This window comes from Elephas maximus, chromosome 7 (genome assembly GCF_024166365.1).
Source record: "Elephas maximus indicus isolate mEleMax1 chromosome 7, mEleMax1 primary haplotype, whole genome shotgun sequence".
Lineage (NCBI taxonomy): Eukaryota > Metazoa > Chordata > Mammalia > Proboscidea > Elephantidae > Elephas > Elephas maximus.
The window spans coordinates 64,382,418-64,398,573 of NC_064825.1; the positions used below are offsets into that span (position 1 = coordinate 64,382,418).

At 39.9% G+C, this 16,156-nt stretch overlaps 1 protein-coding gene across 1 annotated transcript in view; it reads right to left on the reverse strand.

The window, feature by feature from the left end:
- The window catches only part of DENND5A (DENN domain containing 5A), a 113,986-nt gene that overhangs the window by 33,824 nt on the left and 64,006 nt on the right, over positions 1 to 16,156 (reverse strand). The window contains exons 6-8 of the mRNA XM_049890339.1: positions 13,799 to 14,116; positions 12,329 to 12,544; positions 3,501 to 3,735 (exon numbers count right to left, since the gene is read on the reverse strand). Coding sequence (XP_049746296.1) covers positions 3,501 to 3,735; positions 12,329 to 12,544; positions 13,799 to 14,116 — 769 coding nt within the window. The remainder of the gene's footprint in view (positions 1 to 3,500; positions 3,736 to 12,328; positions 12,545 to 13,798; positions 14,117 to 16,156) is intronic.

Consider the following 16,156-nt stretch of genomic DNA (forward strand, 5'->3'; position numbering starts at 1 on the left):
AAGAATTATACCTTTGCCCTACTTCTTTGCAGAAACTACTTCAGGGACTTTGCAGGTTGCTTTCTACCCCCAAAGGGTTGTTACTTCTGCCCAGGGAAGAAGCCAGTCTCTGCTACAGAAAATGTTACTTTTGTACAAGACCTGAGTTGACTGACATCTCACAGGCTTGCGACTTCCCCAAAATGACTGGCTGGGCCACAATCTTGCAAGGGATTCATCAATTTACTATTCAAATAGTGACTTGAAAATCTACCCGATAGGACTAGCTGACTTGCAGTCCACCAAGGGGATTGCCAGTTTGTGATCCTGCTGGGAGGGCCACACCTTGAAACTGACAGTTTGCTTATAAAAGCAGCCAACACCACAGAGGCTTTTAGAGAGGGAAGGGAAGAGAATACCTCCTAAAAGAACTGTAATACAGGTCAAGGGCTGTAACACTGAAGATAGTGAGAAGCCCAGAAGGGACCTGCCAGCAGAGCCTGAAAAGGAGCCCAGGGGCAGAGAGCCAGCAGTGAGAGGCCCGTAAGGGGGCCCAGCAGCAGAGCTGGTGGTGATGGCCAAAAGCTGCTGCTAGGAAGGCAGCAAGAGAGCTGAGAAGGCTGCTACACCAGCCATTAGTTGGGCCCGTTAGCAGTGGAAAGAAAGAAAGGCCGATAGTGGGGAGGCAGAAGGCAGCGAGGCCCGCACAGCCAAGACGGGGTGTGTACAGCTGAGAGGGACCTTCCTTGCCTGCACAGCCTAGAGGAGTCTGCTTGCTTACACAGCCAAGAACAGCTGAGACAAATGCCCTGGTTGGAAGCTGTCCTGCAGGGCTTCAAACCAGTTCATTTTGGTTTGACCCCCTGTTGAGAATTTGCCTTTCTACCCCCTCCCAGATATACTGAATCCGAATCTGCATTTTAACAAGATCCCCAGTGAGTCTTACTAAAGAATCTTGTTAAAATGTAGATTCTCAGCAGGGGGTCAAACCAAAATGAACCCATTTAAAGCCCTGCTATTCTGCACTGAAGAAGGGAGGGATGTGCTCTCCACCTCAGGGAAGGCTTCCCAACTTTGCCTGTGTGCTTCCTGATCCTGATTCCAAATTGTTCCCATTACTACCAAGTTGATCTTGATCCAGAGTTGTAACTTGTTACTTCCCTAACAAATCACATAACTGTGAGTACAGTCTAAGTTCTGAGTGGCCATTGCAATGAATTATCAAACCTAGCAGGGAAAGTGAGAGTGCCGTGGGGGTAACTACTAGTGTCAGAAATAGTGAAAAAATAGTCTGAGAGAGACTGGCAAAACCTCAAGAGTATGGCCCCGGGACACCCTTATAGCTCAGTAATGAAGTCACTCCTGAGGTTCACCCTTCAGCCAAAGATTACACAGACTCATAAAAGAAAACAAGATTAAATGAACACACGAGCCCAGGGGCAAAGACAAGAAGGCAGGAGGGAACAGGAAAGCTGGTAATGGTGAGCCCGAGGTCGAGAAGGGGAGGGTGTTGACATGTTGTGGGGTTGGCAACCAATGTCACAAAACAATATGTGTATTTTTTAATGAGAAACTAGTTTGCTCTGTAAACCTTCACCTAAAGTACAATAAAAAAATAATAAAAATGGTGAAAAAGTTGCAGAGTAAGGGCATGTCTGACCTCTACCTCATGGAAACCAGCTTTGTACTGATCCTGACTCTCATCCATCAGGAATCCAGACGATTGCTGACACTGTATTATAACTCCCTTTATTCTGGTGTGTTATATACAACTATTGTCATTGTCAAGTGTAGTAAAACATGAAAAAGGTTGGAAAGTTCTAATTTAATGGTTTAGGAAATGGTTCTCTAAACCCCCAGTTTGTAAAAATCTCCATCAAGCTGCCCAGAATCAAAGCCTTGGGCTAGGTTCAGGAACCTGACGCCCGATGTGTTCTGGGAGGTAACGATGACTGTGTTAAGAGTACTCGGCTTACACGGACAACACGTGCTCAAGTCTTAGCCAAGAGGATTGTCATCTCAATGAAAAGCCTGGAAGAGGCACTGAAAGGTAAAGACAGAGGCTAGAGAATATAAGGTCCATGAGAGCAAGACTTTGTGCAAAGTATTACCAGTTGTATCCTTGTCATTGTTACTTGCTTTTGAGTCTGTTCTCTTTAAAACCTAGAAAAATGCCTGGCACAGTCAATCATTTGGCAAATATTTATTGAGCACTAACCATATGCTGAGCATATAGTAGGTATTTGTAATATTTGGTAAATGAATGAACAAAATATACAAAAAAGGTACAACAACGACACTGAACATCCTACAAGGAAGTGAACATGTTGCTCAGTCTGACATCTCAAACTGAAACTATTCTCTACCTAAGCTAACCTAGAAGGAGCTCTGTGAACAAACAGGTATGTTTGCTCGTTCATGTAGTAAACAACTTAACATCTGTATGTTCTAGTCACAATACCAGGGAATCGGAGTAAGAAAATGAGCAAATATAGTCCTTGTCTTTAAATTATTCCCTGATAAGGGCAGCTCAAAAGAAAAGAAGCTACAGAGTAAAGGCAAGAACAAAGCACCACAGGAACATAGAGGAAAAATCAACCATCTCAGTCTAAGGGTATCAGAGAAGACTTCATAAAGAAAGAGAATACCAGCTAGGTTTTTATGGCAAACACTGTTAACTGCTTATTCATAATTCACTCACCCCCTTTCTCGCTAATACCAGTTACCATCAAGTTTATTCCAACTCATGGCGACCCTATTTGTGTCAGAAAACTGTGTTCTATAGTCTTCGGTGGCTGATTTTTCTCAAGTAGATTACCAGGTCTTTCTTCCAAGGCCCCTCTGGGTGGACTCAAACCTCCAACCTTTCAGTTAGCAGCTGAGCATGCTAACCATCTGCACTCCCCCATTATTACTCACGGTGGCATTACACCCAGTTTAACTCACTTTGGCAGCCTCCCTTGCACTTAAGGGTAGCCACATGCCATCGCTCTTGCTTTTAAGACAATGTAAGTTGCTGGGAACTTCTGGGGAAGCTTTTGCTTTCCTGATAAAAAGGGAAATGATACAGCTGGCATCAAACTTTGCTTCTTATCTTGAATATGAACACAAAGCCTCTTGCAACAATGAGGCTACACACATGAAGACAAAAGCCAACATGCTAAGGATATTTGAGTCAAAAGATAGAATCTCGTTTCCTGTTTACATTTGTTGAGGAGCTGAGCCAACACCAGTAACCACCAATTCTGCACTTCTTGAAAACTGGAGGAACATAAACCCATATTTGTTTAACCCACTGCTGATTAGAGTTCTCTATTACTTACAGCAGGACCTATTCCTAACTGATACATCTTTACTAATGAGAAGTTTGTCAGGCAAAAAGGCAGAAAAGAACGTTTCAAGCAATAGGAACAAATTATGCAAAGGCAGAGACAGAGAAAGAAGCTGGCACGTTTAGGAACAGAGACATGTTAATGACATAATCCAAGAGAGATGAATGAACAGCTCCAAAGAGGCCTTACCTGCATCATCCACAGTGGTACACTTCTGGTACATGGACGTACGAAGAGTGGGTGTCCGAACATTCAATAGCCTGATCTTGTCTACTCGAGAATCAAATACCCGGAGCACGGGGTCTTTGTCATCATCGTCATGACACATAATTTTATTGTCAATGAAAGAAGCAAACATCTGGGTTTCCAGGAATCTTGAGAGGAAGGGCAGGTAGGGCTCAGGCTGATCTGATAGAAAAGATGCCTAATGGGACCAAGAGGAAACAGTCATCGACAGGGAGCAAGGAAGACAGTATGTCAGCCTTGACCAGCAAGGCCAATATGCCCAAGGGATCCAGTAGGTTAATTCTCCTCTGAAGTTTCTTAAGTCTTTATGAAAAACAAACAGCAAAATTCCTTCTTTCTTTTAACACTCATACAATTTCAAATACCCTAAAACTTTGGCGCACTAGCCCAACTCACCCAGGTAACTTAACCCAGTTAACCCAACCAGTCAACTATCCCAGAATCCTAATGTTCAACCTGCATGTGCATCTTTATCTTAAGAGAGAGCTCTCAAACTGGCAAGCGGCAGCAAATACACATACACCACCCCCCACCACCCACCCCTTGCCCCTGACTCAGCAACCACATGTGCAAACATACCTGCTCACCTCTCACGTCCCCCTCCCCAACCCGAAGAGTGGTACACATACCTGCCTACCACCTACCCCGGGCCCCCAACCTGGTGAGCAGCTACGACCATGCAACACGCATCTGCCCACCCACCACCCACCCACTCCAACCCAGCAAGCAGTGATGACCACACCTCTCGCTCACCCACCACGCCCACACCTGCTACCCCATTCACTCAGTGACTACCACCACCCGCTCCTGTGCCACTGGATAGATGATAAACGGTGGCTAACACCCACCCAGCCCACCCTCAGCTGCCCTGCACAACCAGCAAATAGAGACCTGTGCTCACACTCCCAGCCACTGCTCCACCCACCCAGAAAAAAGTGGTATGCACTCTAGTGTTGCCAAACTAATGACCAAAGTTGTATGCCTCCCACACCTGCCTGGATATATCAAAACAAAACAAAAAATCATCAGGATGAAGCAAACAAACATACAATCATCAAATAAATAACATCTTAATGCCTCAAAAACAACAGACAATATCAAATCACATAAAGAAGTAGGACAGGATTGCTCAAGCAAGTGACCAAAATAAAGGGCCAGGAAACGTTCTTGAGGAAGAAATGGTAATGGAATAGAAATGGAAATAACGAATTCAAAAGACTTATATATAACACCCCTGCCAAGAGATCAAGGAAAACACAGACAAAACTCTAGAAGGGTTCGGGAAAACAATACAAGAAAAAAATGATGAAATAGACATTTAGAAACCATAAAAAAAAAAAAAAAACAGCATCTAGAAATCCAGATGACTAACAATAAAATTTCAGTAAGAGGTAACTCAACTGAGGGACACAGGAGTAGGACTGAATCAATGAAAGAGAGAATCAGCAAAATAGAGGACCAACTCCTTGATACTAATTTATCTGAGGAACATTCAGAAAAAAAGAATGAAGAAAAGTTAAGAAGGTCTAAGAGAGTCAGTTATAGAGAGGAATAATTTACGCATAATCAGAATTCCAGAACAGGAGACCAAAAAAAAAAAAAAAATTATAGAGTAAATATTTGAAAATTTGCTGGCAGAAAATATCCCTAATATCATGAAAGATGAGAAGAGGCTCAATGAACACCATACAGGATAGACTCCAAAAGAAAGTCACCAAGACATTTCATAATCAAACCTGTCAAAACCAAAGACGAAGTGATCAGAGCAGCTTGGGAAAAAGGAACTGTCACCTACAAAGGGGAACCATTAAAACTAAACTCTGATTTTCCAGCAGAAACCATGTTGGCAAGAAGGCAATGGGATGACATATATAAAATGCTGAAAGAAAAATACTGCCAACAGAGAATTATATATTCAGCAAAACTGTCTTTTAAATACAATGGTGAAACTAGGACATTTCCAGATAAACAGAAATTAAGACAATTTGTAAAAGAGACATCAACCTTGTAAGAAATATTAAAGGGGCAAAAGTAAAGAACAACAATGAATCTGTGAAGCATCTCGTAACATGGATGAATCTGGAAGACATGATGCTGAATAAAATAAGTCAATCACAAAACGACAAATGCTGTATGAGACCACTACTGTAAATATTCATGAAAAAGTTTACATACAAAGTGAATCTTTGATGGTTAGGAGGGAGTGAAGGGGTAGGGATGGAAAACACTTAATAGATAAGTCGTAACTTTGGTGAAGGGTAATACAGTACACAATACTGGGAAGCCAGCACAACCTGTACAAGGCAAGGTCATGGTGGCTCCATAGACTCCCTGAGGGACCAAATTGCTGGGCTGAGGGCTGTGGGGACCATGATCTCGGGGATTAGCTAGCACAACTAGCAAAACAGTTTATAAAGAATATGTTCTACACTCTACTTTGGTGAGTAGTATCTGGGGTCTTAAAAGCCTGTGAGCAGCCATCTAGGACACTTCACTGGTCTCACCCCCTCGGGAGCAAGGAAGAATGAAGAAAACTAGAGACACAAGGGAAAGGTTGGTCCAAAGGACTAATGGACCACATCTACCGTGGCCTCCACCAGAATGAGTCCAGTACAACACAATGGTGCCTGGCTACCACCACTGACTGCTCTGACAGGGATCACAATAGAGGGTCCCAGAGAGAGCTGGAAAAAAATGTAGAACAAAATTCTAACTCAAAAACAAAGACCAGACTCGCTGGCCTAACAGAGACTGGAGAAACCTTGAGAGTATGGCCTCCGGACACTCTTTCAGCTCAGTGGTGAGGTCACTCCTGAGGTTCACCCTTCAGCCAAAGACTGAACAGACTCGTGGAACAAAACAAAACTAAAAGGGCACACCAGCCCTAGGGCAGGGACTGGAAGGCAGGAGGGAATGAGAACGCTGGTAATCAGGAACCCAGGGTTGAGAAGGGAGAGTGTTGACATGTCGTAGGGTTGTTAACCAATGTCATAGAACAATATGTGCACTAATTGTTTGATAAGAAACTAGTTCATTCTGTAAACCTTCATCTAAAGTACAATAAAAAATAGATACATGAAAAAATATATATATAAAGGGAGTGCTTCTGACAGAGAACAACAGCAGACAAAAACCTGAGATTAAGATACATGACATCATACAGATAGATACCAACAAAGAATTTACAAAAAATAAAATAAAGCTACAAGACTGAAAACAAGGAACAAGAGACATCGATCTGTAAATGGTAACAACTTCAAAATAAAAAGGGAGAATAAATGGTGTAGCTACAGAACTTCCATATGGGAAGGAAGTCAAGGCAATATCAAGACATAATAGACTGTTTTAAACTTAGTAAGATAAAGGTAAATTTCAGGGTAACCACAAAGGAAATTTATAAACCTACTCACCAAAATGAAAAAGTAGAAAACCATGAAGTCTTAGTAAACACAAAATCAACAACAACAAAGGAAATGAAAAGAAAATCCATGAACAAAAAGAACTAAGTAGAGAAAAGTAAGCAGAACAAAGAAACCATTACCACCACAAAAAAAAAGCACAACAAAATGACAGCAGTAAATTTGTACCTATCGGTAATCACACTGAATGTAAATGGGTTAAATTCACCAGTCAAGAGACAGTAACAGAATGGATTAAAAAAAATTCCATCAATATGTTGCCTACGAGAGACACACCTTAGCCACAAGGATAAAAATAAGCTAAAAATCCAAGATGGAAAAAAAATATATCAAGTAAGCAGTAATGAAAAAAGAGCAGGAGTGGCAATAGTAATCTCTGATACAATAGACTTCAATGCAAAATCCAACATAAGAGACAAGGAAGGGTACTACATAATGATTAAAGGGTCAATCCACCAAGAGGACATAATGATAGTATTTACGCACCCAACGACAGAGCTCCAAAATACGTAAAACAAACTCTAACAGAATTGATGAGAAATAAACAATTCTACAGTAACAGTAAGAGACTTTAACAAATCACTTTCAATGAAGCGCAGAACAAGTAGAAAGAAACTCAACAAAAATACAGAAGATTTAAACATCACAATCAAGCAACTCGACCTCACAGACATATACAGAACACTCCACCCAACAGCAGCACAGCACACATTCTTGTCCAATGCACATGGATCATTCTCCAGAACAGACCATATTTTAGGCCACAAAGTAAGCCTCAATAAATTGAAAAATATAAAAATAACACAAAGCATCTTCTCGGATCATGCTATAAAATTAGAAACCAATAACAGGAACAATAAGGAAAAAAAAAACAAATACACGGAAACTGACACCTTGCTTAAAAACCACTGGGTAATAGAAGAAATTTAAAATTAAATTAAAAAATTCCTAGAATCAAATGAGAATGAAAACACAACATACCAAAACCATTAGAACACAACAAAATCAGTGCTCAGAGGTCAATTTATAGAAATAAAAACACATATCAAAAAAGTAGGGGGAGTTTGCTGTCATATTATGGGGATTGCAACCAGTGTCACGTAACAGTATATGCATAATTTTTTGTTATGAGAAGTTAACTTGAGCTATAAACTGTCACCTAAAGCACAATTAAAAAAAAAAAAAATGTAGAGCCAAAAATCAATACCTTAAGCCTGCAACTTGAACAAAAAGAAAAAGAGCAGCAAAAGAACATCACAGCTGCCAGAAGAAAGAAAATAATAAAAATTAGAGCAGAAATCAATGAATCAGAAAATGAAAAAACAACTGAAAGAATCAACAAGACTAGAAGTTGGTTCTTTGAAAAGATTAATAGTATTAAAAAACCACTGGCCAAATTTGAAAATCTAGAAGAAATGGGTATCTTTCTACAAACGCACTACCTACTCAAACTAACACAAACTGAGGTAGAAAATCTGAAGAGACTCATGACAAAAGAAGAAATTGAAGAGGTCATAAAAAAAAATTCCCAACAACAAAAAAAGCCCTGGCCCAGATGGCTTCACTGGGGAATTCTACCAAACATTCAGAGAAGAGTTGGCACAATACAATTCAAACTATTCCAGAACACAGAAAAGGAAGGAATACTACCAAATTCTTTCTATCAACCCGGCATAACCCTCATACTAAAACCAGGAAAAGATACCACTAAAAAAGAAAATTACAGACCAATATTCACAATGAAGATAGATACAAAAATCTTCAACAAAATTCTATCCAACAGAATTCAACAGCATAGCAGAAAAAAATACTACATCATGACCAAGTGAGATTTATACCAGATATACAAGGATGGTTCAACATTAGAAAATCAATCAACGTAATCCACCACATAAATAAAACAAAAAAGAATCACATGATCATCTCAATCAATGTAGAAAAGGCATTTGATGAAGTCCAACACTTTTCTTGATACAAACTCAACAAAATAGGAATAGAAGGGAAATTCCTCAATATAATTAAGGGCATATACACAAAAACAACAGCCAACATTATTCTAAATGGAGAGAGACTGAAAGCATTCCCCTTGAGAATGGGAACCAGACAAGGATGCCCTTTATCACCACTCTTTTTCAGTATCATACTGGAAGTTCTAGCTAAAACAAAAAGGCATGAAAGGAAAATAAAGAACATAAAAATTGATAAGGAAGAAGTAAAACTATCTCTATTCTTAGATGATATGATCTTACACACAGAAAATCCCAGAGACTCTACAAGAAAGCTACTGGAACTAATAGAAGAACTCAGCAAAGTGACAGGGCACAAGATCAACAAACAAAAATCAGTTGAATTCCTCTATCTATACCAACAAAGAGAACTCCAAAAAGGAAATCAGGGAAACAATACCATTTACAATAGCCCTCAGAAAGATAAAATACTTAGGAATAAATCTAACTAGAGGTGTAAAAGTCTTATACAAAGAAAACTACAAAACACTACTGCAAGAAACCGAAAGAGACCTACATAAATTGAAAACCGTACCGTGCTCATGGATAGAAAGATTTAACATTATGAAAATGTCAATGCTACTCAAAGCAATCTACAAATACAATGCAATCAAATCCAAATTCCAACAACATCCTTTAATGAGACTGAAAAACTAATCACCAACTTTATATGGAAAGGAAAGAGGCCCCAGATAAGCAAAGCATTTTTGAAGAACAAAGCAGGTGGCCTCATACTCCCCATCTCAGAGCCTACTAAACAGCCATGGTACTCAAAACATCCTGGTACTGGTACAATGACATATACATGCACCAATGGAATAGAATTGAGAAACCAGAAGTAAATTCATTCACCTGTGGATAGCTGATCTTCGATACAGGGTTGAAGCTCATCAAAAGGGGAGAGCAAGTCTATTTAACAAATAGTGCTGGCAAAACTGGATATCCATTTGAAGAAAAATGAAACAAGATCCATACCTCACACCTTACATAAAAACTCAAAATGGACCAAAGACTTAAATGTAAAACTTAAAACTATAAAGATCATGGAATAAAAAATAGGGAAAATGCTAGGGGCCCTAATACAAGGCATAAATAGAATTACCAAATATAACTAAAAATGCACAAACAGCAAAAGATAAACCGGATAACTGAGATCTCCTAAAAATTAAACCCTTAACTAGGGCAAAGTCACAGAAGCTTCACAGACACATGCAAACGCCCTCAAGGACTGAGCTACTGGGCTGAAGGCTGGGGACTATGGTCTTGAGGGACATCTAGTTCAACTGGCATAACACAGTCTATAAGGAAAACGTTCTACTTCAACTGTGATAAGTAGCATCTGGGGTCTTAAAAGGCCAGCTAGCAACCATCTAAGATACATCTACTGATCCTATCCCTGCTGGAACAAGGGAGAATGAGGAAAACCAAAGACAGAAGGGGAAGATTAGTCTAAAGGACAATGGACTGCAACTACTACAACCTCCACCAGACTGAGCCCAGAACGACCACATGCCCAGTTACCACCACCAACTGCTCTGGCAGGGATCACAATAGAGGGTCCTAGACAGAAAGGGAGAAAAATGTAGAACAAAATTCAAATTCACACACACACAAAAAAGACCAGGCTAGCTGGTCTGACAGAGACTGGAGAAACCCTGAGAGTATGTTTCCCGACACCCTTTCAACTCTGTCCTGAAGTCACTCCTGATGTTCACCCTTTAGCCAAAGATTAGACAGATCTATAAATATATAAGGCCAGCAATAACACACACAAGGAACGTGCTTCATAGTTCAATCATGAAGATGGCAAGAAGGGACAGGAAAACAGGATGAATAGAAACAGGGAACCCAGGGTGAAAAAGGGAAGAATGTTGACACATTGCGGGGATGGCATTCAATGACACAAAACAATTTTTGTATTAACTGTTTAACGAGAAACTAATTTGCTCTGTAAACTTTCACCTAAAGCACAATTAAGAAAAAAAAATTAGACACTTATGCTCATCAAAAGACCTCACCAAAAGAGTAAAAAGGGAACCTACAGACCGGGAAAAATTTTTGGCTACGACATACCTGACAAGGATCTAATTTCTATCATCTACAGAATACTTTAATACCTCAATAACAAAAAGACAAATAATCCAATTAAAAAACGGACAAAGGGAATTAAGAACAGACACTTCACCAAAGACATTCGGACACATGAGGAAATGCTTGTGTTTGGTTATATATATTCATATATAAAATGGAGCACACGAGGGCACAGTGATGGAAACATCCGAGATATAACCAAACACCTCAAGAGACTGAGTTACTGGGCTTGAAGGATAAGGACCATAGTCTCAGGAGACATCTAGGTCAAGTGGCATAACATAGTTCATAAAGACAACATTCTACCTCCTCCTTTGGTTGAGTAGCATCTGGGGTCTTAAAAGATTGTGAACGGACATCTAAGATAAAACTACTGGTTTCTTTCCATCTGGAGCAAAGGAGAGTGAATAAAACCAAAAACTGGAGGAAATAACTGGTCCAAAGGACTAACAGACCATGGAAACAACAGCTTCCACTAGCCTGAGACCAGAAGAACTAGATGGTGCCCAGCTACCACTACCAACTGCTCTGACCAGGATCACGATAGAAGATCCCAGTTAGAGTGGTAGAAAAATGTAGAACAAAATTTAAATTCATAAAAAAAGACCAGATTTACTGGTCTGAGAGAGACTGGAGGAGCCCCTGAGACTATGGCCCTTAGACACACTTCTACCTTGGAACTAAAGCCATTCCTGGTGATCACCTTCCAGTGAAATAACAGACAGGCCTACAAAATAAACAATGCCTGTAAGGAAAAGTGCTCCTTAGAACAATCACCTATATGAGACCAAAAGGGCAACATCTGCGCAAAAGAAAAGATGAGAAGGCAGGAAGGGGCAGGACAACCAGACAAATAGAAATGGGAAACTCAAGAGAATGCTGACACATTGTGGGGATTGCAACCAATGTCACGGAACAATGTGTGTCTGAACTATTGAGAAGGAAACTAATTTGCTCTGTAAACCTTCACCTAAAGCAAAATAAAAAATACATATATTTAAAAAAACATAACTATTAAAAACTTTAAATATTAAAAGGAGAGAGCTCGCTCTTTGACGAGAGGTAAATCACCTGATAGTAATAAACAACACATCTGTTCTAAAGCAACAAGACCTTAGATTTTACCAATATAGAAGGGCCATGAATGTTTTCAGCATATAATATTATGAAAGAAAAACTCATTTTCAGTTACATCTTCAAGAGAGTTCTGGCATGTTCTTACCCCCCACCACCTCCCCAGCAGGATCACACTCACTTTATCAAAGTTTTGCATCTGCTCCCTGTTGGTAAACCAGGATTCCTTATCCTGGCTGGGCTGAATGACAAAAACCTCATAATCCGCAAACATCTGAGTGAAACGATTTGCAAAGACTTCCCGGATCTGAATGTTTAGCTGGTAAATCCTAAATTCTTCCTCATCACACTGTACTTTGAGATCCTTATTGCTGCTGGGGTCTTCTCGCACTTCCAGCTACAAAAAGGAAACAACAGGTGAGAACACACAAGCTTTTCCTTTTTTCCCAAAGAAATACAACTCATCTGACTTTTTTCCAGTGGTCATTTACTAAGCAGCAAATGAAGGGGATAAACAAAAGAGGGAAAAAATGGGAAGAAAAATAAAAGAGGAATTCCCACATGGAGAAGTGATAAATGAGGCCCTCTACCTGAGGGTATCTAGCAAGTCAATGACAGCAAAGGTAAGTAAGATCATTAGGGGCGTGCAGCTCTGTAGAAGGTGCTAATAATCTCCAGAGTCTGGGGAAAAGAAGGGTCTATGCAAGATCAATAAGAAAATCATAGTGCAAAGCAGTAAGGCCAGACCCTTGTTCTCCCTTCATCTCTTTGATTTTCTCCCCCATATCACTTTCCTTACCTATCTCCCCAAAGAATTTCCTGACTGTGTCTTTTTAAACCATTTTAATCCCCTAAGTATTTCTCTGCTTGCTCCTCTTCAACTGGCCATGATTTATTAAAAAATGTCTGCTCTACTGATTAAATAAACAGAAAAATGAAATGTTTCACACTTCACTGGATAAAGAAGTCCAACAAAATGATTACATGGGCCCATTTTGTTTACATGTAATTTACAAAAATAATTTAACAGTGGGAAATGGGAAAATGAAGAGATGGATAAACAAGTACTAAAAGCTGATAGTCTCAAGAAAATCAGGAAATGGAAAGCTAAGTATATCTCTGGAAAGAACACAGGACTAAAATTCAAGAGGACCAGGTTCTAGCTTCAGCTCAGCCACTTACTTGGCATTTATCTTAGGCAAAACACTTAAGACTCTCCAAGACTCACTTTCTTCAGCACAAAACAGAAATGATAATACCTGCTCTGTCTGCCTTAGGTTGCTGTGAAGCTCACAGGACAATGGATCTGAAACATCTGAACACAAGGATTCCACCATCATCCCTCTGCTATAGTGCTCACACAGAATGACAGCAGGCTCCACCATCATCCCTCTGCTATAGCGCTTACACAGAATGACGGCAGGCTCTCCTTGATGTCCAAGTGAAATGCTACCCAGATTTAGATTCAAGCAGCAGTTACTAGGATAATGTTGGCCAGAGCTGAATCCAGAATGTCCTATACAGAGCACTCTCACTGTTCACAAATAATGCCTTGTCCTGAACTGGATGCTTTCTCATCCCACACCTTATTTCAACAAGGCAGCACCCCGCAGGGATCAAATGTGTCACAGACTCATATGTAACACCTTACCTTTTCTAGGCTCACTCCAGTCCTTTTGACCAAAGCTTGCAGCCTGGCAATAGTTTCATTCTCCTTGAGGAGCTCATAGGAATGCAAAGGGGACCCAGCGATGTTCCCATTCCTCTTGTCAGAAACAAGGTCAGAGGCCCGGAGCCTCTTCAGCTTGGAGGCACTCTCACTGCAATGAAGGTTCCCCTCAGGAGGAATGCCAAATGCCATAAGAATCTCAGAGACTTCCTGGACAAACTCCAACTTGTTGGGAAACTGAGGCAAGTCCTCCGGCAGTTCAATGAAATGGTTGTCAATGTCCACAAAGCAGAGGTTAGCCTGAAAGTCAAAACAGGATGAGGAGTATGAACTCCAGAGCATTTAGGCAGCTTCAGAAAGGATAATAAACAAGTAAGGGAAGGAAAAACACCTGAAATGGGCAGCCAAGAGGATTATATAATGACACAGATCTTAAGCATCTAGCACAAAAGTCCCATATACAGTAAGTGCTCATTAAATGTTTGACAAATGCATGAATTCTCACAGTAGTGAAAAGAACACTAGGAGTGAGTCAAGTCTAGGTCCCAGAATTGACTCAGTGTACATTATCTTCCTACATGACCCTGACCCATTGCCACAGAGTCAATTCTGACTCATAGCAACCCTAGTATGCCATTATCCCTTTTCTGAGTCTCAGTCCTGGTTTCTAAGATTTCACGGCTGGTCTTGATGACTTCTGTCCTTCTTCTCGATTTAAACTTGCCGCAGAAAGGATGTAGAGACAGCACTCTCACTCACACTGCTGGCGGGGTGGGTAATCTGAACTGACAAAGAATAACTTGGCAATATCTACTATCCCTACTTTACAAACAAACTGACACAGAAGGGTTAAGTAAGATGTTCAAAGTGATATAGCTACTAAGTGGTGGAGCTGGGATTTGAACTCAGCCTGACCTCACAGACATGTTCTTAAGCTCTTAGCCATCCACCCTTCCCTTCCTTAGGGGTCTTGCAAATTTCTTATTAAATTTAACTTAAATACTTTATAGTTCCTGTCCCTGCTGGAATTTTCTTGCAGCCACAAATTAGAAAAGCCTTTTATTTTTATATCTTTATCTTATAACCACGAAGCTTTTCTAGTCAAAACAACTCTCATTTCCTTCATTGTAGTGCATCTATTAAATGCTTAAGGGTATGTCTGTTTCATCCGTAAACAGTTGTCCCTCAGTATCTACAGAGGATTGCTTTCAAGAACCCCCTGCAGATACCAAAATCTGAGGATGCTCAAGTCCCTTATATAAAATGGCATAGTATTTGCACATAACCTACACATACCCTCTATTATACTTTAAAACATCTCTAGATTACTTATAATACCTAACACAATGTAAGTGCTATGTAAATTGTTGTTATACTGTATTGTTTAGGTTAGCTGAATCTGCAATATGAAACCCACAGGTACAGAGGGTTGACTGTAACAGGGACAACAACATTACCTATGTCACAGGTTTGTTTTGACAATGAGACTATAAACATAGAGGGTTTAGCTCAGTGCCTGGCACAGAGTAAGTACATAATGTTAAGTAACATTGTTATCATCACTGTAGAATATAAAACTTCAACTAATGGAGATATATACAATATTAGTATATAGGAAAAGTCTATAATGAAAAGGTGCTAATAACCCCCAAAATCTGTACACTTAACATAAATTTTTCTTAAATCCCAATAAGACTTTTTTTTTTTTTTTTTTGAGTGTGGAACCTGATGAACTGATTCTGAATCTTGCATATTAGAATAAAAGAAATAACCAAGAAAAATTTGAGGGGGGACTTGCCTTACTAGATACTAAAATAGACATAAAACAATAACCTATTGGAAAAGAACAGTCTTGAGTATACCCATGTATTATTCATATCCGTGGATTACTCAATAAATGTTTTGGGGACAAGTGACTGTCCATTTAGAAATGCTAGAATTCTTATATAATACCATACTCAAAATTAAATTTTACAATAAAAATGAAATAAATTTGAGACAGAGTAAAGACTTAAATATAAAAAATAAAGCCACTTTATCTTAAAAAGAGGCCTTATCCTGTGGGGACCAGGGTCTTGGGGAACATCTAGCTCTACTGGCATAACACAGTTTATAAAGAAAATGTTCTACATCCTATTTTGTTGAGTAGCATCTGGGGTCTTAAAACATTGTGAGCAGCCATTTAAGATACTCCACTGGTCTTACCCCATCTGGAGGAAGGGAGAATGAAGAAAACCAAAGACCCAAGGGAAAGACAGGTTCAAAGGACTAATGGACCACAACTACTACAGCCTCTACCAGACTGAGTCCAGCATAACTAGATGGTGCCTGGCTACCACC